We start from the raw sequence: 26,865 nt of genomic DNA, 5'->3' as shown, positions 1-26,865 counted from the left end.
CGATCTCAATTTCGCTCTAATACCACTTGTGCACAGATCGGATGTTGTATGCATATGTAGTGAGCGTCAAAAGGTCCACAAGAACAAAAGAACTCTACTTTTGCACAAAAAACAAGAGAGAAGACTTGCACGACATGAAGCAAAAGACTAATTGGGTACAATCTCCCCCCATGCCTTGTGTGAGCACTCCACAAAGTATGTATTTGATATATTATTCATCTCCAAGCTCATAAAAATAGCCAAATTTACAATTAGCACACTTTAGCTTTTGTGTTTGCTTTTGTCCCACTAAAGAATTAAAGCGATTGGGCACCCAAAGAGTTGGACTGTGCCCAAATACAATGTCCAATAACAAATATTTAAATGGTACGATCATACACATACAAAATAATAAATACATGTTAGGCGCTTCAATAAATAAGCGCATCAAAATAAATATTGGCGCCATGCCTAAGATGCGCGCCCATCAAAAATGATAATTTCTTCTAAATAACTTGAATACACGCTATCGCCAAAGTGCTTCCCAACGCCACACTGCCTACTCTACACATCAACTGAAGCATTCACAATTGTTAGAAAATAATAAAATTAAACCGACAAAAGTGAATACCTAGCAGTCTTCAGCTAGAAAATAAATAAATTGGTTAGAACTCAATCCTAACCTTAATTTATTACGATTACGCACTCTAAACTCATAAACATCCATTAACTTAAATATGTATTTTGCAAAATCACATGCTATGGAATCACCCACTTGCACATTAAATTAACAAGACACCTGAAAAGGACAGGCGTCCCCATCGACTTTTCGCACAAGGAATCCACCTTGTGTATGAGCCCTGACAACAAATATAATTTTACAAAATCCACCCCAAAACCTCACAGAATCTACCGTGGAATATGCCTCCTGGCATCAATTGGAGCTACTAGACAATGGAGATTGCACAAAGATGCCGAGCATTAGAAAAAAACTGAACTCACAAATGGGCCCTTAAAAATAATATAGTTTAAGATGTGGGCCTTTTGAATTGTCCAATAGGAAGGCTAGATGTTGACATCCATGGAGGGTGAATCTTCTCTTTCCAAATCTTGGGTTTTCTATTAAAAAAAGGGGTAGTGGGGGATTAAAAAAAGGGAGAATGAATAGTGCACAAAATTTCAGTTTTTCTCACCTCGTATATCCCCCCTTTTTTGGAGAATTTTCAATTTCAAAATTTTCCCTCTCACAAAATAAATTTGACCCAAAAGTTGAGCAACAAACCACTTTCCCTCTCTTCTCTGTACTCGTGAATTTTCGTCTCCATTGAAGCTCCCTATTGAGAGTAATTAGGGTTTTGAGCGTTCTGCTTACCTCTGCACTTTCTTCTCCATGCAACTCTAGATTTTGGGCAAAACACAGGTGTCCATCTCTCTTTGCATTTTCTCTTATTTGCTATTTTTCAATAGGGTTTGATGTCATTTCTTACTATTGTTGTTGTTTTATTGCAAAGGTTATTTGGGGCAGGAGACAGAGGTGCTCATCTCTCTCTCCTTTCTTTCCCCCCTCTCTATGTGTTGTTTCTCTTTTATGTTGTGTTTTCAATAGAATTTGATGTTGGTTCTAATTGTTGTTTTCTTGCAAAGTTTATTTGGAGCAAGAGGCAAAGGTGTTAATCTCTATCTCTGTTTGGTTTTTTTTTTTTCTGATATCTTTTCAATACAACACAATGTTAGTTCTAACCCTTGTTTTTGTTTTGTTGCAGAGATCATTTTGGGTGACATTGCATAAGTGCTTATCTCTCTCTCCCTCTCTCTTTCTCTTTCTATGTTTCCTCTTTTCTACTATTTTTCATTATACCTTTATGTAAATACTAACTCTTACAAAATTGTCTTTTACAGAGATCAATTTGGGCAAGATTGGATAGATGCTCATTTCTTCCTCTCTCTCCCGCGTACTCAGACAAACTCTCTCTTTCTTTCTCTCTACATTATCCCTTTTCTACTATCTTTACAATAGGTTTTGATGCTAGTTCTAACTTAAGGATCAATTGTTGTTGTAGCACTTAACACAAGGTAGAGCAGAGATTCTGTAGCTCAATTTACAGGTAAATCTACCATACTTGGTGCTAAAATTTATTCATTTAATTAGTGACTTTTATATTTGATGGGATTGATGTTTTCTTATGTCCATCATTTGCAATGGGTTTTGATTAGCAATGATTCAATCTTATCTTTAGCAAATCAACTTATAGGTAAATTTGCACTATTTTTGTATTGCTTCTATTCATGCAGTTATCTAGATATTTTTTTCTAAAAGGGATTCATGCAAGTATTTTTGTTAAAAGGGATTCATGCAGGTGTTTTTTTATACATTCAAGTATTGTACAAGGTTTAGGTGAAGCATATAATTCTTCATCAACTATTTTGATGTGGTGAGTGATTCCTTTATGTTGGATGATATGGATCTGCTGGAAGTTGATGGTTCAAAAATCCTCTACTTTATTGGTCCTATGTGTCCATTTGGATCTCCATGCCAATTGGCAATGATCCATGAAACTCTTGTATCATATCATCCATATAACACACAATGTGTTGAGTCTTAGAATATCTCAGGTGTCAATCCAATGTGCCTATTAAGATTTGCATGCTATATGGTTGCTATCCTTGTAACAACTACTCTATAATACCCACATTTCATACAATGTATTGAGTCAAATCAGACTCCTCTTCATTATAATAAAATTTATTTTGGCAAAATTCTCTGAGTATTCTTATGCTATTCTTTTCACTATATTTCATGTAAATGGTATGATTAAAGTGATGTCTTGAAATTAAATCTATACTTTGTATTGATGTATATATCCACATGCGTTTCGATATCGATGTTTATGTCTGTTTACAAAAGTGTAAACATCTCTTAATGCCATGTTGAATTGTATGGCATATTGGTGACTACTGAACAGACTTAAAATGCTTATTATTAGGGGTTAATACATACTTCTTTACATTTAATGCATAGGTTATAATGCTTGAGAGAAGAACAAGGATTCTCTTGATAGAAGTACGTAACAGAAAAGATGAAGAAGGGAATTGGATCACTGATACGTATCATTGCTCGTCTTGGGTACATATGTGTCCAAGTATGAAGGGAGCTTTCAGGGTGAAAGCATCTGCAATTGCAGATGTATCAAAGCACTAGAAGGGTAAAATTTTAGCTCTCAGACAAATGAATATTGATTCTCACCTTGTAACAAAGGCGTTTGTACAACATGTATTCATGCAAAAACAAATACACATTGTGCCCACTGCGCCCTTTCAACGAAACATTGCAAATAGTAAGTATTTGCAACTCATTGAGAATGAGAACTTTCATGATACCTATGTAACAACTTGTCTTGTATTTACAGAAGTATATCCTTCGGATTGCTGTGAGTGGCAAAATGTTGAGAGTTTCACTGGTTCTTTTAAGTGTTACTACTTCGAAATTGGTAGATTGCTCTTTGAGGGGCGTACAGCTAAGCAAGTCGCAGAGAACCTTGTTTTTTTCTATGACTCCAAGTACATAATACTCAAGGGGAGTCGAGAATATGGAACCCTTGAGTATATGCATATATTGAATCTCAATAACATAGAATGGCCATTGTGTGGTAGGGACATTTTGCACATGTGTAGCACAAAAATTTTAGCAAACATATTGAATTCTATGAAGCCAAGCACCGGCTCAAAGAATGTGCATCTAAGCTGGCTCATACCGATTGCAATTTTTGCAAACATATTCAAGGAATGTAAGGGTTTGAGACGTATCAAAAGCACGTACATCATAAAAAATACATTAGAGGATTATGTAACAAGGATTCTAGGCAAAACTTGGACAGAAAAAATAACTCACAGTCCTGACATAGTGGAGTGTGGAGTCACAACAAGGAACATGGCTTTCAAGTAAAAATTTTCTCTCTTAGTTTACTATTATCTTACTTTGGGATGAATCGGCTAACTTTCCTTTCCAATTGCAAGTACTTTATCACACGACAATCTTTATGCCTAGTGTTCAAGTATCGTAGATGGAGAATGCTCAAGGGTAAATGGTTGTGCCTTGATCAAGACATGCGTGAAAGTGCAACTATGGATGTTATTGTCATTTGTGAGGGCTGCGATTCCCAAGTGTTGCAAATGGAGGATGATTGCCCCTTGAGTATAATGCGCTAGGAAATTACAATGTTAATGCAAAATCCACCTGTTAGCTTCTATTTTAAACTAGATGGTAGGAAATTTCAAAGCGGAGCTGAGAATACTCTTACCAGTGGAAAGTGTGTGGCTCCACATATTTTAGAAATTGTAGAGTCTCCCTAAAAATCCCAACACCACAAGTTGTAATATCCAACACTTAAAAATATTTGGATTTTTTTGGCCAATAGAATATTATCACTTACAAACTTGCAATATTTAAAAATTATGGTATTTATGCAAAATCATACACTTGTTATACACTTTCCACATCAACACATTTACATACGCATGTAAACTTTACAGAGATGTAAGTATAGCCATAACTAAATATCGTATGTGAACAACCCTTAATGATTTAAAACTTAAGGTTTTTAAGGTATAACTAGTTTAGTTCTTATTTCATTGTTTCATTTCACACTTTCTCTCTTCATCTCTTTATATCCACCACATCCCTCCTACCTATTACGATGGATGCTCATGCACACTTTGATGAGTGGATCCACGAGACTATCTTTGCCAACCAGGGTGACGATATATTCTAGGTTTTCTCTAAGAACTTCAATCTTAAAAGTGTGCTCTCATTGCTGGATCCCTCCCTTTAGGTTTTGGAAGACTTTGTGAGCACCATTGCTACATGCACATACTCCATCGAGGGATCCGACATGACTTGGGTGCCTCTGGAACAGCTCATGGTATTACAGGCAGGAAAGAATCACTAAAAAGTGGTGAGTAGTTGTCTGGCCCATGTGGATCCTTCGCATAGAGTATGCACTATTCCCATGGGAAGTGCACTAGGTACATCACCTTTGGATCTCGTGGAGTGTGATTGCTCATTGGCAATTTACCTCCTTGCATTGGATACACCCCTAGAGGAGGAGAGCGATGAAGATACAACTCCACAGGTTGTTTCTATCACATAAACGAGAGAAGAACCGATTGAAGAGCTCATAAATGTTGAAGAGGAACATCGAGTGGTGACAAAGCAAGGGTTGGCTCTCATGGTGCCATCTTCTTTAGAACAGCCACAAGTCAACAAAACCATCCTTGCCTCCTTGACACTCATTGAAGTAGATGGTGTAAAATACTTACTTCTATCAGATGTACTGCAATACTTGGAAATGAAGGAAGAAGAGTTGTATTCTATCCTAGTCAGGGATTCAATGGAAGACCTGATTAATTATGATTACATGGATGTGCATCCAACAATGGCAGAGATTGGAAGATATGATGGCACAAGCTTAGATACTGTGAGTGTGATCATAGCAGCACAGAAGCATACAACCTCGGTTGAAGAAGATTACCTTGTGTCCGATGCTGAATTTGAAGCACTACAATACGATTTGTTTGGATCAAGGCTCTAGCTTCCTACCAAGGAGTTTCTAGATCCCTCTGCCCAAAGAGATGCCTCCCTAACACACGAGGAAATGAAGATACAAGATGATCTGGAGAAGGTGAGATTTCTAACTACTATATATTTTTATGCAATGAAACTTGATGGTAGGGTGCGTCGGGTCCTCCGAAGTCCACCGGTGAAATCTTGGCCAAAAAGATGCCTGCAACTACCCTGTTTGAAGTCTGGCATCCAGGGCCACTTTCTGCCTAGAAAGTGGCCCCGGATGCTAGACTTCAAACAGGGTAGCTGCAAGCATCTTTTTGGGGCAGAAAGTGGCCCTAGATGCCAGACTTCGAACAAGGCAGCTGTAGGCATCTTTTTGGCCAAGATTTCACCAGTGGACTCCGGGCCCAGAAAGTGGCCCCAAATGCCAGACTTTGAACAGGGTAGCTGCAGGCATCATTTTTTGCCAAGATTTCACCGGTGGACTCGGAGGGACTTGATGGACCCTATTATCAAGTTTCATCACTTTTTGATAACTCTAGGTTAGTTGCTAACTATATTGTTTGATTTGACTTTGTCATTCAAGACATACTGTATATAGATGACTTTGCATCAAGGCAAGGAGGAGCTCGACATGCGGACCGATGCAAGGATTCAGCTCTTAAGGAGTATATCGGTAACCTTGTTATAGATTTGGTGGCCTTCCATAAGAAGTGCTCAACAGGAGGGCAAGAAATAATTATGAGAATTCGCTCTTTGACCAAGTTTGGACATTTTCGAGTGATACATGTGACATCTAGCTTAGAGAAGGTGGTGCTAATCAAGCGGTCAAAGCTTCTTTACTTGTTTGATCAAATGCGGGGTGGAGCTATGTGTGTGCTTGCGACATTAGGTGACCTCGCTAAAGTGTCGGATCCGCTTCTCCTGGAGAAAGAGCTAAAGCTGAAGGGGGAGTGCATCATTTTTGAAGCAAAGAAGGAACTTATATTTTCATCGGAAGTTGGTCCCTCCTCTCCACCGAAGAAAAAGCCAAGGAACAATTGAGAGTTCTTGTTGGCTATCGGCTTTTTATATCTACCATCACTAACAACCATCACATGTATTTTTATTGATGAATATATGATACTTTACTTTGTCTGTACAAATAAATATTTATTAAATAAATGTGTGGTTCGTATAAGTGTGACGATAATGTGTAGTACGTGAATGACGCATTCGCATATGTTAACATAATTCAACGCATAGTACTGTACTTGTGATTGTGTAAGTGTGATGATAATGTGTGGTACATGAATGACGCATCCGCATGTATTAACATAATTCAACGCGTAGTACTGTACTTGCGATTGTGCATAAGCAATAACGTAACTTGTATCCATACATATTACTACTTTTGATGCGTTTGTATGTTAAACAAAAATTAAAAGTCATGCATTTCAAGAAACAAAACAAAACAACTTTACTCAATTATTTGAATTCAGTACATATCACATGAGATATTATGTATATATAAATAAATATTTCAATGTGACAGAGTACAAAATTTTTTGGGCTTCCAAGATGTTATGGCGCTGTAACACCCATTACAAACCTTGCATCATTAATCTAGTAGACTATGGCGGGGTCCCCTTGCCGTGTCGAAGCCAAATGATAAAGTTCATATCTTTGTCTGTGAATGTAACACGCTTTGCATGGATGGCTGCAAGTTGTGTATCATCAAACAAGTTGATGAGAAACCCCTCTACAGCAATTTGTAGGGCCTCCATGATTGCAGCGGTCCACCTTTCTACTGGTGGGTCATATTGCACTCGTGCCCAAAATCTTCCCATCCCTTTCAGCTCCAAGTCTTGCATGACTTCTCGAACAACTTTATGAAAAGAACTTTTTGGGATGAGAAGCTCGTATCCGTGTTGGATTCTCCTTATCTCTCGAAGAGCAATAGTGCGCCTAGTTTCCATCTGCTCTTCTTCTGTGGTGGTCCTTGTGCTCTACGGGGAGCACATGTTACTGCACTAGAGGAGGCTCCACCTTGTGCTCCAGGTGGCAGGCCTTGGCGTGATGTCTTCCCGGGGCCAAAACTGCGACATGCTTGCTTGGTCCGTGCCATGCAAGTAGGGCAAGACGGAGAAGAGACAGAGGTTGGGGATGTGAAAATGGAGAAAGCAAAGAAATCAAGATGTGAAAATGAGAAGAAAAATGAACTTTTAACCCATTTAAACCCCAAAATCGGGTTAATGGAGCTTCATACGCACTATCCATCGTGTGATCGTAAATCCATAACCTTGTATCGGAATGCGACGAAACTTCACATGGGTACTCGTTGGGTGGCCAATAGCCCTTTTTTTTTGAAAAAAGAGTGCATGCAGACCCTTGGTCCAAGAAAGTGGTTCCAGACGGCCAAACTTAGACCAGGGGTCTGCATGTACTTTTTTTTCCAAAAAAAAATATTTGAGCTCTTGGCCACCCAACGAGTGCGCGTGTGAAGTTTCGTCACATTCCAATACAGTTTAGTATTTTAAAAATCATCCCATACCAAAATTATGGATGGATTGATAATTGAGAAATCAACATTGTGACTACTGGCCCTTAGAAACTTCGCACCACATAAACTATACAGAGGCATTAGGAGTAAAGTCGACAACAAGAAATGGTAAATTTTTGCATGTTATTCCTATTGAAATTGACAGTGCTAACAAAAATTGTAAGTAAGAATTGAGAATACAGCGAAGATGCACAGTCAAAGTTGAGAGCGAAGAACAAGTGTAAAATTTTAATTCATATTTTAAGGGAGCATACAATAGTTTTGCACTGAGACATAGTCATATGTCCAATGCACAAGGATAACACTATGCCAAAAAAGATAACATTGCAAATTGTGTTCATTCCATTGGAACGAATGCATCCTTCACTACTTGAAGATTTCTTACAAGTTGAAAGTCCTTGGGAGTTATAGTGATGTGCTTTACATATATTGCACAACGTTGAGCATCAGTCATCAGGTCAAGTAAAAAGGCCTCTGCCTCACACTGTAGAGCATGAAGACATTCTTTTGTGAAGCGATCAGGTCTATCCTGACCTTGTACCAAAAGCCACCTCCTTCTTTCTGTGCGGTAGAGGTCTTGCACAATCTCGCGAACAAGTCTCGAGAAGCTCGCCTTCAGAATGATGAGATCAAAAGAGCATTGATACCTTCTAATTTCTCTCAAGGCTACTGTACATGGCTTCCACTTGCGTTTCTTGTGGAGATGCTAAGGAGGACCCTTGTGAGGGCAACTTGAGGAAGGTGGATTAGGTTGAGAACGGGGTGCATCTGAGCTAGTGGATGCTCCAAGGGGCTGAACACGATATGGGGCTCTAAGCGGAAGCTTATTTGCAACTAGCTTAGACGTAGCTATCTTTCCTACACAAGAGATATGAGAACTCAATGAATAAGATAGAAAGTGAAACCCTCTTTTATATAACCCTAAACTGTGAGACTCATTCACATAGATACACACTCTGTCTTTCTCTCTTAAACTATGAATTGCATTCACACTGACTCACTTTGTTCATCTTACTATCTTAGCTCTTTTCGAACCCATTTGCTGCCTTGTCGAAGCCTTGTTTCTAGTCGCTTGGCATGGTTTTCTTTGGCACTTGAGGCTTCATAACGCACTCTTTTAGTAACACGACGTGATTCCATCATGTCTGTAGTCGATTCATCAGTACTTACATTTGCTCTCTTTTGCTACAGTTTAGCTTCATCCGCTACTATAATCCTATACCATGAAGATAGCAATTGGATCATTGGATTGCTACCATTCACCCCTCCACCATGATCAGTTTTTCTTTGGTATGCACCACGCGCTATCTAATGTGAATTTTTCATCCCTTGTATGGACCAAATTCCAATGCTTTCCTTTTCTGCAAAGTATGGCCCATGTGCCTGAAGGATATGCTACAAAGACACATATCACACATGAATAAAACTATGCTCAATAGTTTATACAATGAATCATACAATTTTAAAATATTAACTTAGTATGCACCATGTAATGTGTGATAGAGCTTTTGCCCCATGCTTCCACCATGTTTTCGTAGAAGCTATGCACAGCATTGATAAATTCTTGCTTATCTTCATTGTTAAACACCATCTTGCGAAGTAAGGGAGCCAATTTTTTAAGACTTATCCAAACCTTTGCTTTGGCCAATCTTTTTTTTCCTCCATTACTTCAATCAGGAACTGCAAAATGTAACTTTTTCCACCCATCGTAGTCCTGCGGCCTACGAACCATGACATTCCCTTCCTCATTGATGGGTACTGAAAGAGACTTCCTAGCCTTTGCTCCTCCAAAGCAAGGCTTTTTTGGCAAGTTACCATATTTTCCTAATCTCTTCTCATCTTTTTCAATCGTCACTTGATGCTTGTGTAGCCCAATTTCTGATAGCACTCACTCCACATTCCTACACATTGCAATGGCTTCTTTTTCTGGCTACATTCTATAAGCAAAGCAAATGTATTCATATACAAGTTTCTCCATGATTCTAACAAAAGCATGCAATGAACAAATGTTAAAGATGGGCTTCCAAGTGGGATCTTCTCTATTGCGCGTTGGTGCAGCACTTCTCACCTTTCGCCAGTTCTTCTTTCCGTCCTTTCTTTCCACCCTCTCTGTCAAGCAATATAGGCATGGATTCTTTGTATTTGCACCATTGGAGATTCCACACATGCATTTTAAAGTTTTCAAGTCTCCTGCAAGATGCCATTCAACCAAGTATTGACCATACCCTTCAACCGAGAGCATCTCACCATGTTCCTGACGATCGATGATGCTTGGAATACTTGTGTGCATAAAGAATAGCTGCAACACCTCAAATGTTTCCTTAGGAACTTCAAATGCAGCGAGCCACCACACATGGCGCTCAGATTGAACACTAAAGTTCCCTGGGTTGTTCTTGTCGAATTGTAAAGCTCTATTCATTAGAGTTACACTAACTCTTTCAGGCTTTATTTCTTTGATGATCTCACTTTCATCTAATTTTATAACAAACTATAATTTACCATTACATTCCTCAACAGACATATTGTAGTACATTACCATTGCCGACTGCACCTTGTTCAAATCTAAATAGTAATTATTGAGTTCGGTGAACTTCACCTCATATGCATTTTTGGTCCCAACCTTTAGTGTTTCCACACATTGAACATGCATGGAATCTCCTATCAACTCCAAAACCTTTGTATTAAGTTGTCGTCGGTCCTCTATTAACTTTGAAGGTTGAGGAAGAGATACGATTCTATTTCTCTTGAGCATACGACCAAACCCAGCCTTCACACCTTTGAATATCTTTGAGTAAGTCGTTGTGCTAATGCTGGCCCTGTCACAAATAGATTGTGCATCCACAGTTGAGAACTCATTTGACACATCTTTTAATGTGCACTCAATCACCTTTTTCCTTAAACTTAGGATTGCTCAAAGTGTTTTCCAGTGTACTTGCATTTAGCAATCTACTAATACACGATCGAACCTCACCCTCACCTAGGTTCTCTTTCTGAGCTACCTTACATGCTTTAATATGTCGCTTCCACTGGTGACTATTCACAATTAACTCATTGATTGGCTTCTTCTTTCGTTTGTGCTCCTGTGTTAGCTTGTTGTTGATCTTTCTCAAGTCTTCCAATTGTGCCTTTGCCTCCTCATATGAGATACCAATGTCATGGATAGTGTCCTGCATTGAAATAATTTGATTGTTTTGTTGAATTATAGTGTCATTCACTTGTACCACTTGTCCTATGAGCTGTTGTATATGAAGTTGATGTGCAGAATCACATCATGATTTTTTATGGTTATCTGGCAATTGTAAATACTTTGAACGCCTGATCATTGAGCCGCCTACTATAACCAATTAACCCATTTTCACCCTCGCACACATACTTCAGTAAATTTGTGATTCCTGAAAAAGTTGGAGGTCTATTGTTTAAGGGGTCAATTGGGTAGATTCCCCCATCAACCCACAAATCCACATGTTTCAATCGCATTTGCCTGTAACTCTGCAAAACCTAAGGGTTGACACTAGTACGCTGGGTTCTTTTGAATAATGGGGCATATTCAATCTCTACCTCAATATGCAGCTCCTTCTTTCCTGTATTCATTTTACTATTAATAGAAACGGAGAGTCTACTTGGTTGTCACAAGAGGTAGAGTGGAGATGCAGAGAGAGGCACACAAAGGTGCCAAGGGAAAGGAGGGTGTAAGTAATTCACTCTGTTAATGAAGGTTGCATAAACACAAAGAAGAGGTCACAACAGAGCCATGAGTGGGTATAGATATGTTGAGATATCGAGCTCCACTCGTGATATGCTAGGGTGACCGTTGTGCATTTATGTCACTGACTTGTTAGCTGCAGATGCGGTTGGTACACTGCCCATGAATAATAGTTAGATGACAGCTATCCTTATCTACTCTAGTTCGTGGCTCAGTTAGTATGCCACCTTATTTAGTTGAGTTTGGTTTGGGACCCATATATAGGGTTCTTCTATTTCTCTGTACGTGTGCTCTTTTTGGCTTACACAACTAAGAAGAGGAAAACTGTTTTCAGCATCCACCTTTGTGTGTATTCCCCCAATGTATAAGTGAGAAAGCCACAAGTGAGACTCCTTCCTTCTCTCCCACAATCTTGACATGGTATCAGAGCCTAGTTCGTGGTAAGGAGCTCAAGAAAGCAAACCAAGTTCGCGGCGTTCTGGTAAGAGAACCAATGTTTCTTTCATTTTTCGAGTTTGGGAGCAAGTCTCTGCAGGTAGCACAGCCGGAAAGTGCAAGAGTGCATTGTCTCAGATTGAGACGCCCCTCGCGGTGTAGCAAGTGGGCAGTATATGCTATGAGATATGGGGTTTAGCCCTTGCTTGCCCTGTTTTTTTGATTCGAGGCCATTTCGAAGCCTGTTTTGGAGGCGAAAGTTTTCCCCACACACTTAGGAAAAGGCCATTTTTTTTTTGCTGTGCGACCACTGTTCTACAGGTCGGTGAAAAGTTACCGTAGAAATTGCATCATATGCCTGTGCGCAGAGACATTGGGAGTTACAGAATCATCCTTGTTGCCTATTGATGCAAAATCGTCACTAGGAAGTGACTGTGTGGTCAAATACCACTTTCGTCAGTTTTGCAAATTTGCCCTTGTGAGGCTGAAGCTGTGTTTTTTGCAGTGATAGAATTCTTCGCAGTGTTCTGTAATGGCGTTTGATTCTCTTTCATAGATTATCACTGAAAAGCTTGACAAGAACAACTTCCAAGCATGGAAGTTTAGAATGACGAATTTCCTTATGGGAAAAGGATATTGGGAATTCGTTGCAGGAAATGAAGAAGAACCAGTTCTTCCTGATGTTCCCAATCAACAACAAATGCAAGTATTTAAAGGATGGCATGAGAGAGCCAGAAAAGTTATGTACTGGATGTCTATCAGTATTTCAGACTCTATGATTGTGCATATTCAGGATGCAAGTATGCCAAAGGAGGCATGGGATACTTTGTCAAAAATGTATAGCACAAATACGCAAGCCAGGAAAATGCAGCTCAAGCAAGAGTTGCACAATGTGCAAAGAGAAAGTATGAGCATAAATGACTATCACATGAAGGTGAAGAAGATTGTAGATGCACTTGCTTCCGTTGGGTCGCCAGTGGAAGATGATGATTTAGTTTCTGTGACCTTGAATCGTCTAGGAAAGGATTATGCACAGTTCCGAACATCTATTTCCGTCCATGAAAGATTTCCGGATTTTGAGGAGTTAATTGCTCTTCTAATTTCTGAGAAGCAGAGAAATGGTGGTGCATCTTCTTCAGGAGGAACTTCAAAAGAAGCTGTCTTCTACTCAAATGCTAGAAGAGGTAGAGGCAGAGGTAGAGGAGGCCGATCTGGAGGCCGTGGTAGAAATCAGAATATGCAGCAAACTCAAGAAAACTAGTCCTATGGAGGAGGACATGGTAACTCTAGAGGCAGGGGGAGCCAAAGAGGTTGTGGTGGATGGCAAAGAGGGAAAAATGTAAATAGCAATGTTGAATGCTACTACTATGGTAAAATGGGTCATATGGCTAAAGACTACTATAAAAAGTAGAATAACATCATGAATGGAAAATTGCAACAAGGGAATTATGCATCTTCTAGTAGATAGGGTGATGACAGAAATGAGCATTTGTTTATGGTGCAGCACATAACCAATTCTGTGACAAGTGTAGAAGAAAGCAACGATGTGTGGTATGTTGACTCAGGTGCATCAAACCACATGACATGTCATGTAGAATGGATGCAGGATGCAAGCAAAATGAAAAAAACAAGATTTGTGGAGACTGGTGATAATACTGCACATCCCATTGTGCAGATTGAAAAAATTCTTTTGTCTATGCAGGATGGAAAAAAGAAATACCTGTCGGATGTATTGCATGTCCCGAATATCACCAAGAACCTGGTTTCTATTGGTCAAATGGTTGAGCAGGGCTTGTAGGTCAGATTTAATCCTCATGGATGCTTTGTTGAGGATATGAAAAATAAAGGTCACTTGATAGCAAAAGGAAAGAAGAAGGGCAGAATGTCTACATTGGATGCAGACATGCCTGAATTGAGTGCAGCAATGTTTGCACATGGGACCGGTGTAGTTGCAGATATTAATATCTGGCATAAACGCATTGGTCATGTTAATGTATAGCGACTTAAATCAATGCAAGCCCAAAATATTGTTGCAGGATTGCCTAAATTCAAGGTTGCAAAAATGCATAAGGTATGTGAAGCCTATCAATTTGGAAAACAGGCAAGGAAACCATTTTCTAGACATGTTCAAGAGAGTAAGAAGCCATTGGAATTAATCCACTCTGATGTGTGGACTACTAAAGCTGCATCTATTGGAGGTTGTCATTATTTTGTCACTTTTATTGATAACTATAACAGAAAAGTTTGGGTGTATTTTATAAAAAAGAAAAGTGAAGTTTTTGGGCATTTCAAAACTCTTAAAGCTATGGTTGAAAAAGAAACATGCCTGCAAATAAAATGCCTAAGGTCAGATGGAGGGGGAGAGTACCTCTCAAATGAGTTTGCAAGGTTCTTGCAGGAGCATGGCATAAAGCAGCAATATTCATGTAGTCATACCCCACAGCAAAAAGGAATTGCAGAAAGAAAAAATAGGCATATTGGAGAGGTATCTCGTGCCATGCTCAATGAAAAAGACCTACCAGATTTTTACGGGGCTGAAGCAGTTGCTACAGTAGTCTACATAATGAACAGGATTCCCACTACAGCAATACATGGCATGACTCCAGAGGAGAGGTATACTGGTAGGAAACCAGATATTTCTCATTTGAAAATTTTTGGTTACATTGCCTATATTCATGTGCCAGATGAGTTGAGATCCAAGTTGGATCCAAAAGCTGAGAAGTGCATCTTTATTGGTAGATCAGCCCATGTTTGATGTGAATGCAGGTCACTCTTATGTGGATGGTGAATCCAGTGGCTCAGAACAGAGCATTGATGATGAGTTGGGTATTCTTTCTGTTGTTACACCTGGAGTAAGGAAGACCAGGGATGTTTTGAGAGCATCTGGAAGTGAGCCTACTTTGCACAGGTCTACCAGAGCTAGGTATCCTGTGGATAGGCTGAAATATGATGGATTAACAACCATTCACTATGCCTATATAGTCAAAGTGATACAGGAACCAGAACCCACTTCTTTTGAGTAAGCCATGGGAAAAGAAAAATGGGAGAAAGCCATGGATGAAGAAATGGATGCCTTGGAAGCAAATGCTACATGGGAATTGGTAACTTTGCCTAAAGATAAGAATGCAATTGGTTGTAAGTGGGTTTATAAGGTGAAGCACAATGCAGATGGTTCTGTGAACAAATACAAGGCAAGATTAGTAGTCAAGGGGTATGCACAAACATATGGTATTGATTATGAAGAAACATTCTGTCCGGTTGTGCAAGGATGGCAACCTTAAGAGCAGTCATTGCTATGGCTGCATCAAAGGGATAGCCTTTACATCAAATGGATGTAAAGAATGCCTTCTTGCATGGTGATTTGCAAGAAGAGGTCTATATGGAGCAGCCACCAGGTTATGTGCATGCTGTTCATCCTGAGTTTGTTTGTAGGTTGAAGAAAGCCTTGTATGGCTTGAAGCAAGCACCTAGAGCATGGTCTGACAAGATAGGATAGTACCTTGTCACTATTGGCTTTCAAATTTCCAAGGCAGATTTCTCACTTTATGTGAGAAAAACAAAGAAAGGTATTATGTTGCTTGTCATTTATGTTGATGATTTGATTATCACAGGTGATAGTGATGAAGATATCCTTCATGTGAAAATGCTATTGAAGCAGAAGTTTAAGATGAAGGATTTGGGAGAGCTGTGTTATTTCTTGGGCATTGAGGTGATTAGATCACCAAGTGGGATATGGTTCTTGCAGAGGTAGTATGAATTGGACATGCTGTCCAAATATGGGATGATAGGCTATAAGCCTATTTTAGTTCCTTTGGAGTAGAATGTGAAGCTGAGCGCAGATGCAAGTGAGCTTCTCGAAGACCCTACTATGTACAAACGCATAGTAGGAAGTTTGATTTATATGACTATTACCAAGTCAGATTTAAGCTATGTTGTTGGATTGGTAAGTCAGTTTATGCAAGCTCCAAGAAAACCGCATTTGGATGTGGCTAGAGGCATACTCAGGTATGTGAATTCCACATTGCAGTATGGACTATTTTATGAGACTGGGGTTCAGATACAGTTGCATGGATACACTGATGCTGATTGGGCTGGTAGTATTTTCGATAGACGATCTACCAGTGGATATGTATTCTCTTTTGGGAGTGCTGCAGTCACTTGGAGCAGCAAGAAACAGCCTACAGTTGCCTTATCGAGCACAGAGGCTGAGTACAGGGGTGCAACAATGGCTACATGTGAGGTAGCTTGGTTGCATAAGCTACTTTATGATATGCATTAGCTGACAGATGGGCCAGTTGTCATTTATTGTGACAACATGAGTAGTATACACTTGGCAAATAACCCAGTCTATCATGCTAGAACAAAGCACATTGAAGTGCATTATCACTATGTGTAGGAGAGGGTTTTACTAAGTCTTATTGATCTAGTTTATGTCAGCACAGAGGATCAGGTAGCTGACATATTCACGAAGGCATTGGGTGCAAAGAAGCTGCGCAAGTTTAAAGGCCTGCTTGGTGTGCAGGAATTGGGATTGAGCTCAAGGGGGAGTGTTGAGATATCGAGCTCCACTCGTGATATGCCAGGGTGACCGTTGTGCATTTATGTCACCGACTTGTTAGCTGCAGATGCGGTTGGTACCCGCCCATGAATAATAGCTAGATGACAGCTATCCTTATCTACTCTAGTTCGTGGCTCAGTTAGTATGCCACCTTAGTTAGTTGAGTTTGGTTTGAGACCCATATATAGGGTTCTTCTATTTCTCTGTACGTGTGTTCTTTTTGGCTTACACAACTAAGAAGAGGAAAATTGTTTTCAGCCTCCACCTTTGTGTGTATTTCCCCATTATGTAAGTGAGAAAGCCACAAGTGAGACTCCTTCCTTCTCTCCCACAATCTTGACAAGATATGGGAGGAAATAGCTCAGAGGGTAGGGATATCCAAGACTTTTTGTATTTTAGACATTTCTAATTTGCCTCTAAAACAATCTCCAAAAAACACGAAATTTGACCAGTTGGTTTGTTTTTTTATCAAAAGCTAGGATATAAAAAATCCCCAAAATATCTTAAAAGGAACTTCTAAAATTTTATTTTCCTTGTTCTCGATTAAAAAATCAATTACCTCGTATCTACTAATCATTTTGCATTGAAAACGAAGCACCACACTCCCGTAACTAACTCCTTTTTTAATATAAAATTTGGTTGAAAAAGACTTCTTCAATGAGGAGAGAGAAAGAATCTGAATATATCTTTGTGGATAATATAAAAAGGCAAAAACGAGATTGCAAAAGTGGAGAGAGAGGAGGATTATTTTACTATTCTTCTCCCCTCTTTTCCTTGTTTTAAGGAGGAGAGAGGGGGGACTAAAAGGCCCATTTGTGAGTTCTTTTTTTTTTCCTAATGAGAGAGATAGAGAGAGCGAGGGAGAAAAGATGTTGTCTTTGCGGTGCTTCCAATAGCTCTCTTGTGGGCACCACCTTATTTTCTTATCACTCTAAGAATAATGAATGAGGACGTACTTATATAGTTAGGGTTAGTGAGTGAGATTTGCGGAGTCTCCTAATATAATGGACACTTGACTTCTTAGGAAGCCAAAGCTCTTTAACGTTTATCTAGAATTTAAAATGCTAAACGATAATGACTTTAAGCTCACAAATAAACCAAAAAAATTATCCACCTTCAATAAGGAACCAATGGCGTACCCTAAGATAGATTGATGGAAGTCAAGCTGTGCCACTAGGCTTTGTAAATGTAGTCAACATATTTAAAATTCTCAAAATTTTAGTGCTGTTATCCAAACTATAGACTAGTTAATTCAATACAATATTTTGTGTTATGATAACTACATCAAGCACAAATTTGTGAAATAATATGACCCCAATCTAAAAGGAGAGATGAAGAAGACAAATATGTTAAAAGGTAAGGGCTTCAAGAATGAGGACTTTTAGTTGACAACAACTACATCAAAGAATTGTTCTAATTTCAAGAAGGAGCCAATGCCTTGCTTCAAAATAGAAACATGCAATTTATGTCATGCCACTAGGCTTTGCAAATCCAATTAAAATCACAACCAACCTGTAGGACAATTTGGGCCTATTGTCTTGATTGGGGAGTACCATAGAATGATGAATATGTCAGAATGCCCTAGGAATGTAAGTGCTTCTATGAGTCTCAAACCATCAAGGCATCATGTAAACTTGAATACTTAAGAGTCCTTTATTATTAAGGTTTTGGAAATTCTCTCTCAACACAATAACATCCCAATAAGCCCATCTACATTTTCTACCTTTCTTCTCTACTTGATTAGTCAATCACTTAATATTGACATGATCAATTATAACATAGAACTCAGTGCAATAAAAAGAAGTGACACCATTTCTTCAAATCACATAGATTTGTGTAGATAACAATGGGTTGTTGGTTAAGTCAAGGGAGCATACATCAAACATACACTAATTCCAAAAAACTACCATCCCAAGGTCAAAAGGAGGATATTCAAAAGAACAAATAGAGGAAAATGTAAGAACTTCATGTATGACTTGTAATGCACAATAAATGGATGAAAATTTGTCCTACTTACAATGAGGAGCCAATGTCTTGCTCCAAGGCCAAAACATGTAGTTAAGGAACCATAGTACTTGACTTTGCAAATCTATTGAAATCCCACCAAATGTCTTAATTCCAATGAAAACCTAGTGTCAAACTGAGCTAGAAAGTGTAAATGTAGAACATTGAATGTATTGCATCTAAATTAAATTTTTTCAATTGGTTTGTTTAGTGAGTCCCATAAGACTACAGCTATATGCTTGGCGATACCCATGGAGTATTAGCTAAGCTAAGTGCATGCCTTAGGAGGTTCCCAAGTGCAAGGCCTAGTAATGCTTGGGGATTAAAGTAGCAATGTCACAAAGTACAACCAAGTGATATTAAGTTAGGTATGTGCTTGGTTAATCTGCAAGGGGAAAACTAAAGTATGTAAGACCCCAAGACGAGAAAAAAAAATATTGGGGACATTCACTTAAGAAAATAAGGCTCGCTTGTAAGGATATGTAGAGTGGGCAGTTATATGACAAATCATGGAGCATGGATTTGATTGTTAACTCAGATCTACATTACCTAGAAAGCTCATAGTGGGCAAAAGCTTCTTCAGCCCATTAAGGATAGCCATCATAACTAGGCGTTGCTTATTTATCAACAATATTAAAGCTAAGAACTCTTATGATATGTTCAGTATGCCTCTTAATCAGTGATGTATTGCACGATCTCTATTGAATTGCATCCCAAGAAAGGTTATAAAGGGTGGTAATAGTGCAATGTGTCCGACTCCCAAAAACTTTCAAATCATCCACACTAATTTGAGGGACCAGGGGTAGGAGAGCATGCGTAATGTGATGCTACCCTTGTCCCTTAGCAATGCTTGCTTGTTTCATTGGATGGTACATGAGCATGTTGGTTCCACGAAAAGTGCAGTTTAAGGTCAGAACGAAGAGTACTTTGTGGGGCTTTACTCATTGCTAGCCGGACAGTAAGTATGGCCAACATTGGCTTTATGTTGTTGTCCTTCTTTGGAGTGCAGGGTAGATGAGAGCTTGCTCTGTTAATCTTGGCAATGGACATAAAAAAGACGATGAGGAAAAAAACAGCACGCAATTATGAGGGAGACCGAAAAGCCATCCTTGTTAAGGAGTTGCCTTGTGTGGGGTGGCTGGTTTCGAGGGAGGGCCTAGCGTCGGCATCCAAAGTTTTGTAAATTTGTTGGTCCTTAAGGATGGCAGAACTCATACGTTGAGACGTTCAGTACGTTCGGTCATGAAGTCCCTTTATTGTGCTGCTGATCAGAGCCGATGCGGAGGAGGCCAAGTTATAACACCCTATCCGTAAACCAAATTGTCGTCATGGTAGAGGCCCAGTAGGCTCAGTAGATATGTCATGACCCTCGATGTAGGAAAGTTGTGGCGGTCGTTAGTTTGGGGGGGTTGGTGCGGGGTGGGGATCGAGAGAGAGAGAGAGAGAGGCCGGGGGAGCAGCGACAATACTTTGAGTCTTGAACATGCAGTGTCTCCAACGAGCGACCACGATTGGGTAGCGGCGGGCTCAACGTCGTCATACAATCAGCCTCGACAAAGGGGCCCCAGCGGCCTCTTGCGGCCACATGCAGCATTGCAGCTGTACCCACAATAATATGTCTTATCCAATTTCATCCATCGCGGAGCGTTACGAGGGCCATGAGCACTACTTGCAACAAGGGGCCCCGTGCCAACGACGACGTCCCTACAGCTATATAACATCGGCTCAAGCTAGAGCTTGCCACTGCAGGCGCAGCAACGGCCTCTAGAGCTGGGTATCCAGTAATTATAGCTGCGGGATAGTATCCACGATATCCACACAGTTCTAACAGATGGCTGGCTCTGCGCGTGCGTTCCGCCCTTCTCTGTTAGCGAGGGGGCTACTGTCTTACTGCATATGTCTGTTGGTGGCTATTCATAATTATAGCGATAGTCCGCTAGTGGGCGTGCGTGCGTCCTACTACGGCGGAGGGAGCTCCCAAGAGAGCGGCTGGAGCAGCGCCCACGCCACCTTCTACGGCGGAAGCGACGCCTCCGGCACAATGGGTAGGGGGTGTTCACTAATCGCGATAAATTTGGAATTTGAGACGTGCAGCGTTTGATTGAATTCTGTGATCTGTCTGAGTAGTTAACGATGATCAATAGAGTCGATTGCGGCGTGGCAAAACTGACACACCTGACATTTTGACGACAGGCGGCGCTTGCGGCTACGGTGACCTCTACTCTTCCGGCTATGGCACCAACACGGCGGCTCTGAGCATGGCGCTCTTCAACGGCGGGCTGAGCTGCGGTGCCTGCTTCGAGATCAGGTGCGATGCTCAGGCGGACCCCAAATGGTGCCTTGGCGGATCATCGTCCGTGGTGGTCACGGCCACCAATTTGTGCCCGCCCAACCCAGCACTATCCAACACCGACGGCGGATGGTGCAATCCCCCGCTCCAGCACTTCGACATGGCTCAGCCGGCCTTCGAGAAGATCGGGGTCTACAAGGGAGGCATCGTGCCGGTGCTCTACAGAAGGTAATTAGTACATTAACTAATTAGGCCGGCTCTATATAATTAGTGTTGCTCTCGGCGTCAGCTATATTTAATCGCACGGCACCGCATCATGCCATTAAGCATTTCCTACTTACTACTTACTAATATACATATCAAGCCACTCCTGAACTGTCATGATAAAGTATGTCCGTCTTCAATTGTGCAGGGTGCCCTGCGTGAAGTCCGGCGGCATCCACTTCACGCTCAACGGCCACTCCTACTTCAACCTCGTCCTCCTTACCAACGTGGGAGGCGCCGGCGACGTACGAGCCGTGTCCATCAAGGGCTCCCGCACCGGCTGGCAGCCCATGACCCGCAACTGGGGCCAGAACTGGCAAAGCAACGCCAACCTGGACGGCCAGAGCCTGTCCTTCCAGGTCACCACCAGCGACGGCCGCACCCTCAGCTCCTACGACGTGGCTCCCGCCGGCTGGCAATTCGGCCAGACCTTCGCCGGCGAGCAGTTCTGAGGACCGCTTGATACGACGGTCTAACCCCATGCACACCGATCCTCCTCAAGTTGGATCGCCAGCAGCAGCGGATCCCCTTAATGCACATCTATACACCTATATTTTAGTCTTCGCCCGCGCCGGCCTATAGCTTGCAGAAGTGGTGGCCCTCTGCCGTCGGTGAATCGAGGCCACCCGCTGATGCTTACGCACGCCGTGTGGTGGGTAGTGTCCCTCATCCTATTCTGCATTTCCCCGTGTCTACAAGGCTATAGCCGCACACTCTTGTTCCATGCCTTGGGCTTTCGACCCATCGGCTCTTTGAGCTTCTCTACACGACGAATGTTCCCTCGGCTACCTCATGCCGAAGCTGGATTCGCAACCTGAAGGATTGCTCATCCATGCGCTTTCCATGTTGATGTAAATGATAGATATACACGAGTACCATAACCCATTCTTCCTCAAAATTACTTTTTCACCAATTATAGGAGTTAAAACACGTGTACCAATCTTCTTCAAAACGACTTTTCGACTGACCACAGCACCTTCTTCGTCTGAAAAACGTCATACAATTTCCACGCCCTTTTCTCATCTCAAAAGCACCGCAAATTCTTGGAACCGCGACCTGGCATTGTTGTGCTATGTTGATTCTTAGTGTGAAATACCGAATGCGCTTAATTTTCTAAGCAGCAATTGCGTGAATGCGTGCACACATGTGCATACACACCCCCACACACCTATTCCCCAATCCCAAATCTCTGTCAAACCCTTCAAATGGATTGAGCAAGTCTAGCAATGCTTGCCTGCTAACACGTATCTCCCACGAAGATTGGAATTCAATCCTAATGGCCTCAAACTTGAAATTTTAGAAACTCTTGCACTAACCAGACAATGATAGGGAGAGAAGGCCTCTCATCATGGAAGGAAAGGATAGGAGAAGAGAAACATCCGAAATCTTTCTCTACAAAGTAGCTTCCTCTCCTAACATACATACATGCTTTCACGCACACACACACACACACACACACACACTCTCTCTCTCTCTCTCTCTCTCTCTCTCTCCATACCATGAAAGGATAAGTAAGAGGAATAAGGATACCACAAGTATCGCATATACATGAATGGCCTCTTGATTGTCTTTCATCATTTTTGTATAATGGCTCTAGGGTTTCCACCCTTTTTGGGCATCTAGCCTAAACTTGTAACCTCTTAACATGGCTTACCTTCCATGCATTTTAGAATTTAGGTGGAACTAACTCAACTTCAAAGGTAAATTGTTACAATGTATACGAGAGTGAAGCCGATTCTCAATTTCACATTCATAGCATCTTTTGGAAAAAACAATTATAACATTTTCCTTGAAACAAATTATTACTCACCATTGGTGTATGTTTCTGTCCCTCTTATGCTTGCTTCATTGAGAGGGTTAACATTACCTATCTCCTAGAGGTGTATGAATGCCATGGCATAAATTAATGTAGAATATAGTACTAAGGGATAGTCATGTGAGGTTGTTCTTTTGGGGTAGTGCTAGCCATCGTTAAGGGGGTGGTGAGATTATCATTGCAGCTTTGATGATGATGCTCAAGGATGTAGGAGAAGAATTATGGATGTCGAGCTGTTGTAGAGGATAATTGGCCATCAAAATTATTTGGTTTTCAATTGATTTTAAGTAACCTACAATCAAAGTGCTCTCCCTAGGGGTTTGGCTACCTTACGAAGCAATGCTCATGCTTGTGCAAGTGCAACAAAAACATAGGTCAAGCTCCAAGAAAGCTCAAGACATTGTCCCACACTTGAGGACGTGGTTGGTGTATAGTTTTATTGTGCATTTCAAGCCTGATAGGTCATCTAACTGAGCTGGAAGTATTTTGCCCTTAATCTTCAACATGAGATTGCACTGTGGGGAAAGACCTAGGGGGTTAGAAGTGAAGCTGACTGACCACAACCACCAAATGCACCGAACTTGAGGACCACTAGATATAATGATCATGCAGAGCACCTATCTAAATTGAGGCTTTTGTCCTCTTTTATTTTTCTTTATTTTTTGTTTTTTTCTTCGATGGTTTTATTCCTTTGGGAGTGTTTACAAGTTATGGTGGAGACATCTATTGCTAGGCAAATACATTTTTACTATCCACTTGATAATATTTCGAATGGGCATTTTTACCCTACCCGTTCCCTCCACTTCTTGACAACGCTATCACCTATCCAAATTAATGTTTGCATAGTACTTTAGGGATAGAGCCTTCCAAAGCATTTTTTCTTCTAAAACTTTATTTGGATCTTCTGACTGCACTTCACATCCTCCATAATCAAGAGGATGGTTAGTCACCTTTTGAGTAGGATCATAGAGCACACTTCAACAATCTCAAGTGGTGCTTCTATATTTCTAATGCCAACTTCACCATTAGCTATGGTCCTTGAGGTGCATCACCTACACTCTCCCTTGGCTCATCAAATTACTAAGGCTCCACAAATTCTATTGTGGAAGATATAATTTTTGGTGGCTCTATAGGAAAGAACTATTCTAATATATAGGGCTCTAGATCCCCTAGGTCTATACTACATGATTAGTGTTGGAGGTCAATGCCTCTCCCAAGTATTTCTTCACCTCATTCTCAATTCTAGTAATGATGTTGATCAAACTTATGTCACCAACCTATTGCAAACAGTGCAAGCTATCTTGAGCTATTCTCAGGCATGTTGACTCTCTTAGTTTTCTCTTTTGCATAGAGTCGTTCTAGTTTTCTCTTTCTCTCACTGAATTGTTAGGTCTACCATTGGAGCCTACACTTCTTATTATCTCTTTTGCAACTCTTCTAATTCTCCACCATTTTCTTTTAGTGCCAAGTCCCTTTTCATCAATTATGCCTAGAGGTCTTGTAGTAAATTGATGGTATATTTGGACTATATACCTCTAGTAGGCCACTTAGGTACCACATGATCTAACATGGAGCTCATGTTTACTTGAAATCCTTATACAATTGACTACAAGAGGTTCCTTTAGGTATTCTCAATGTTCTTGTTTATCTTGACTTTTTTGTCTTTTTTATTCCTTCTTACTCCTTTTGGCAGCACTAACTATTGCTTATTCTTGAAGGGTATCTCCTTTATTAGAGCCTAAGGTTGATGAATTCTCCTCAGTGTCTTTCCTACTTCTCTTCTTCCCACTTTACTTTCTCTCTTCTCTACTAGATGTTCAACTTCTTCTTTACTATCACTTTGCTCTCTTTTCCTCTTCCTAACTTGTTCTCTTTCCTTCTTTTCTTCCTCTTTCTCTTCTTTCCTAGATGCTCTTGCTTCCAACCACTCTTGTGTCATGTCTCCTAAAGTAGAAACTTTCACTTGTCATGTGATAGTTCATAGAGCATGTGGCGCATCAATAGAGAGCCTCAATCCTACATTGATTACCCTAGTGAGTGCACTCACAAGGCTATTGACCATCCCTTTTGACAGAAAGGAACTTGCATTAGGAGCTTCAGTGAGTACTTTCTTTACCTTGACAGTTGTTTCGTGAACTCATTCTATTGAAATATCGTTTAAATATCTAGCTATGACCTCTTCATTAATACTAAGAACATATCCATTGAGGTGTTTGGGGAGAGTCATATTGGAAGAGCGAGGTTTTTTGTGAGTAAATATATGATGGAAGACTTGAGCTAGTATGTGCAACTCTTCATCCACAATGGTACTAAATAAGAGACTATGTTGTGTGAGGTCATATGATTTTTTAAAGTATTTCTAGAACCATAGTAGTTCTCATGGACCCTTTATTCTTTGCCTCTTCATTTTGTATTCTTAAGGTGAGGTCTACTAGTAGTGGTGTGACTATCTCTTTCAACTATTTGCTCTCCCCTTGCACAACATTTAATACACTTGTTCTCAGAACTAGGTTGAGTGTTACAAACAAAGCTCAAACATGTGATTAAGTGACCTAGTTCAATGTACACTTTAGCATAAATTTGTAGACCACATGACTCAACATCTATTTTGACCATGTCGTTTCCATTACTCAGCTCCTCAAAGTTTTTGATTATCTAAAATTTGAGATCCCTTATCGGCTTGCAGAGGCCTAGTAGGTTTGTAGGTTGAGATCCCTTATCGGCTTGCAGAGGCCTAGTAGGTTTGTAGGGATGAGTCTACTGACTCGGGACCGATGCCTTGTCTTCCTTAGGGTAGTAACTAGCTGAAATAAAGAAATAAGGAAGGTTGGAGTGAAAATAAAAGTGAGTGAAACAAAAGAGGATTGAGTGCTGCCTCACAAGAGCTTGGTAGGTTCTTAGATGCCAAGTTAGGCCCTGAGGCCAATGCCCTGTTCTCCTTGGGTCACTCTAGCATTTACAAAAAATCAATCTGGCAAGGGACTTATCTCAGGATTGACAATAGTGAAAAATATGTCTCTCATGAGTTGGTGTTAGAGTATATGAATATGATGATAAATGAAAAGATACTAAGTACACTATCTAATATTGGTCTTTCTCAAGTATATTTGGCAAAAGCTATTGTGACCACTACACATTTGGTAAACAAAAAAAAAACCCCTAATATTACTTTGTATAGTGGCATTCCTCAAGAGGTATGGTCAAGAAAGAAATTCGCTTATGATCATTTATGAGTGTTTGGTTGTGAAGCTTATGTGCATGTACCAAAGAAAAAGCACAATAAGTTAAAATCAAAATTCAATAAGTGCACTATTTCGGACTATGGACAAAGTAGCGAGATGGATTATTGCCTTTGGAATCTAGAAGATTGAAAGATTGTTTGTAGTAATGATGTGGTCTTCAATGAGAAAAAGATATATAAGTAGCCTCTTAAGGAAGTGGAAACTAGAAAGGTAACTTTTTGGGATATAATGCCACGTAGGGAAAGTGCTATTGCACCAAGTGTATAGATAAAGGGCACAAGTGATGCTTCAACTAGTGAGCCAAAAGCAAGAAGATTTAATGAGCAGAAGGTTGAGAGTCTTATGGTGCCCTAGGAAGCATAAGTGGAGGCTAAAATTCCCACTCTCAGTTTTTCCATTGTGCTACATAGATATCTCATCCCTTGAGAGATTTTAGCCTAATGCTAGCCGTGATATTAATAGATTGTGG

At 40.4% G+C, this 26,865-nt stretch overlaps 1 protein-coding gene across 1 annotated transcript; it reads left to right on the top strand.

The window, feature by feature from the left end:
- The first annotated feature begins 20,281 nt into the window (after nt 1-20,281).
- Nucleotides 20,282-22,280, top strand: LOC148036204 (expansin-A10-like). The gene is made up of 3 exons (XM_087678206.1): nt 20,282-20,829; nt 20,978-21,302; nt 21,487-22,280. Exons 1-3 carry the CDS (start codon nt 20,616-20,618, stop codon nt 21,788-21,790), a joined length of 843 nt encoding a protein of 280 aa, XP_087534332.1. The 5' UTR covers nt 20,282-20,615; the 3' UTR covers nt 21,791-22,280.
- The last annotated feature ends 4,585 nt before the right edge of the window (nt 22,281-26,865 follow it).

This window comes from Lygodium microphyllum, chromosome 5, assembly GCF_053477565.2.
Source record: "Lygodium microphyllum isolate KBCC chromosome 5, Lygodium_microphyllum_v1.1.10, whole genome shotgun sequence".
NCBI lineage: Eukaryota > Viridiplantae > Streptophyta > Polypodiopsida > Schizaeales > Lygodiaceae > Lygodium > Lygodium microphyllum.
Note: the sequence above shows the minus strand (reverse complement) of the source record. Positions and strands in the feature narration are given on the sequence as shown.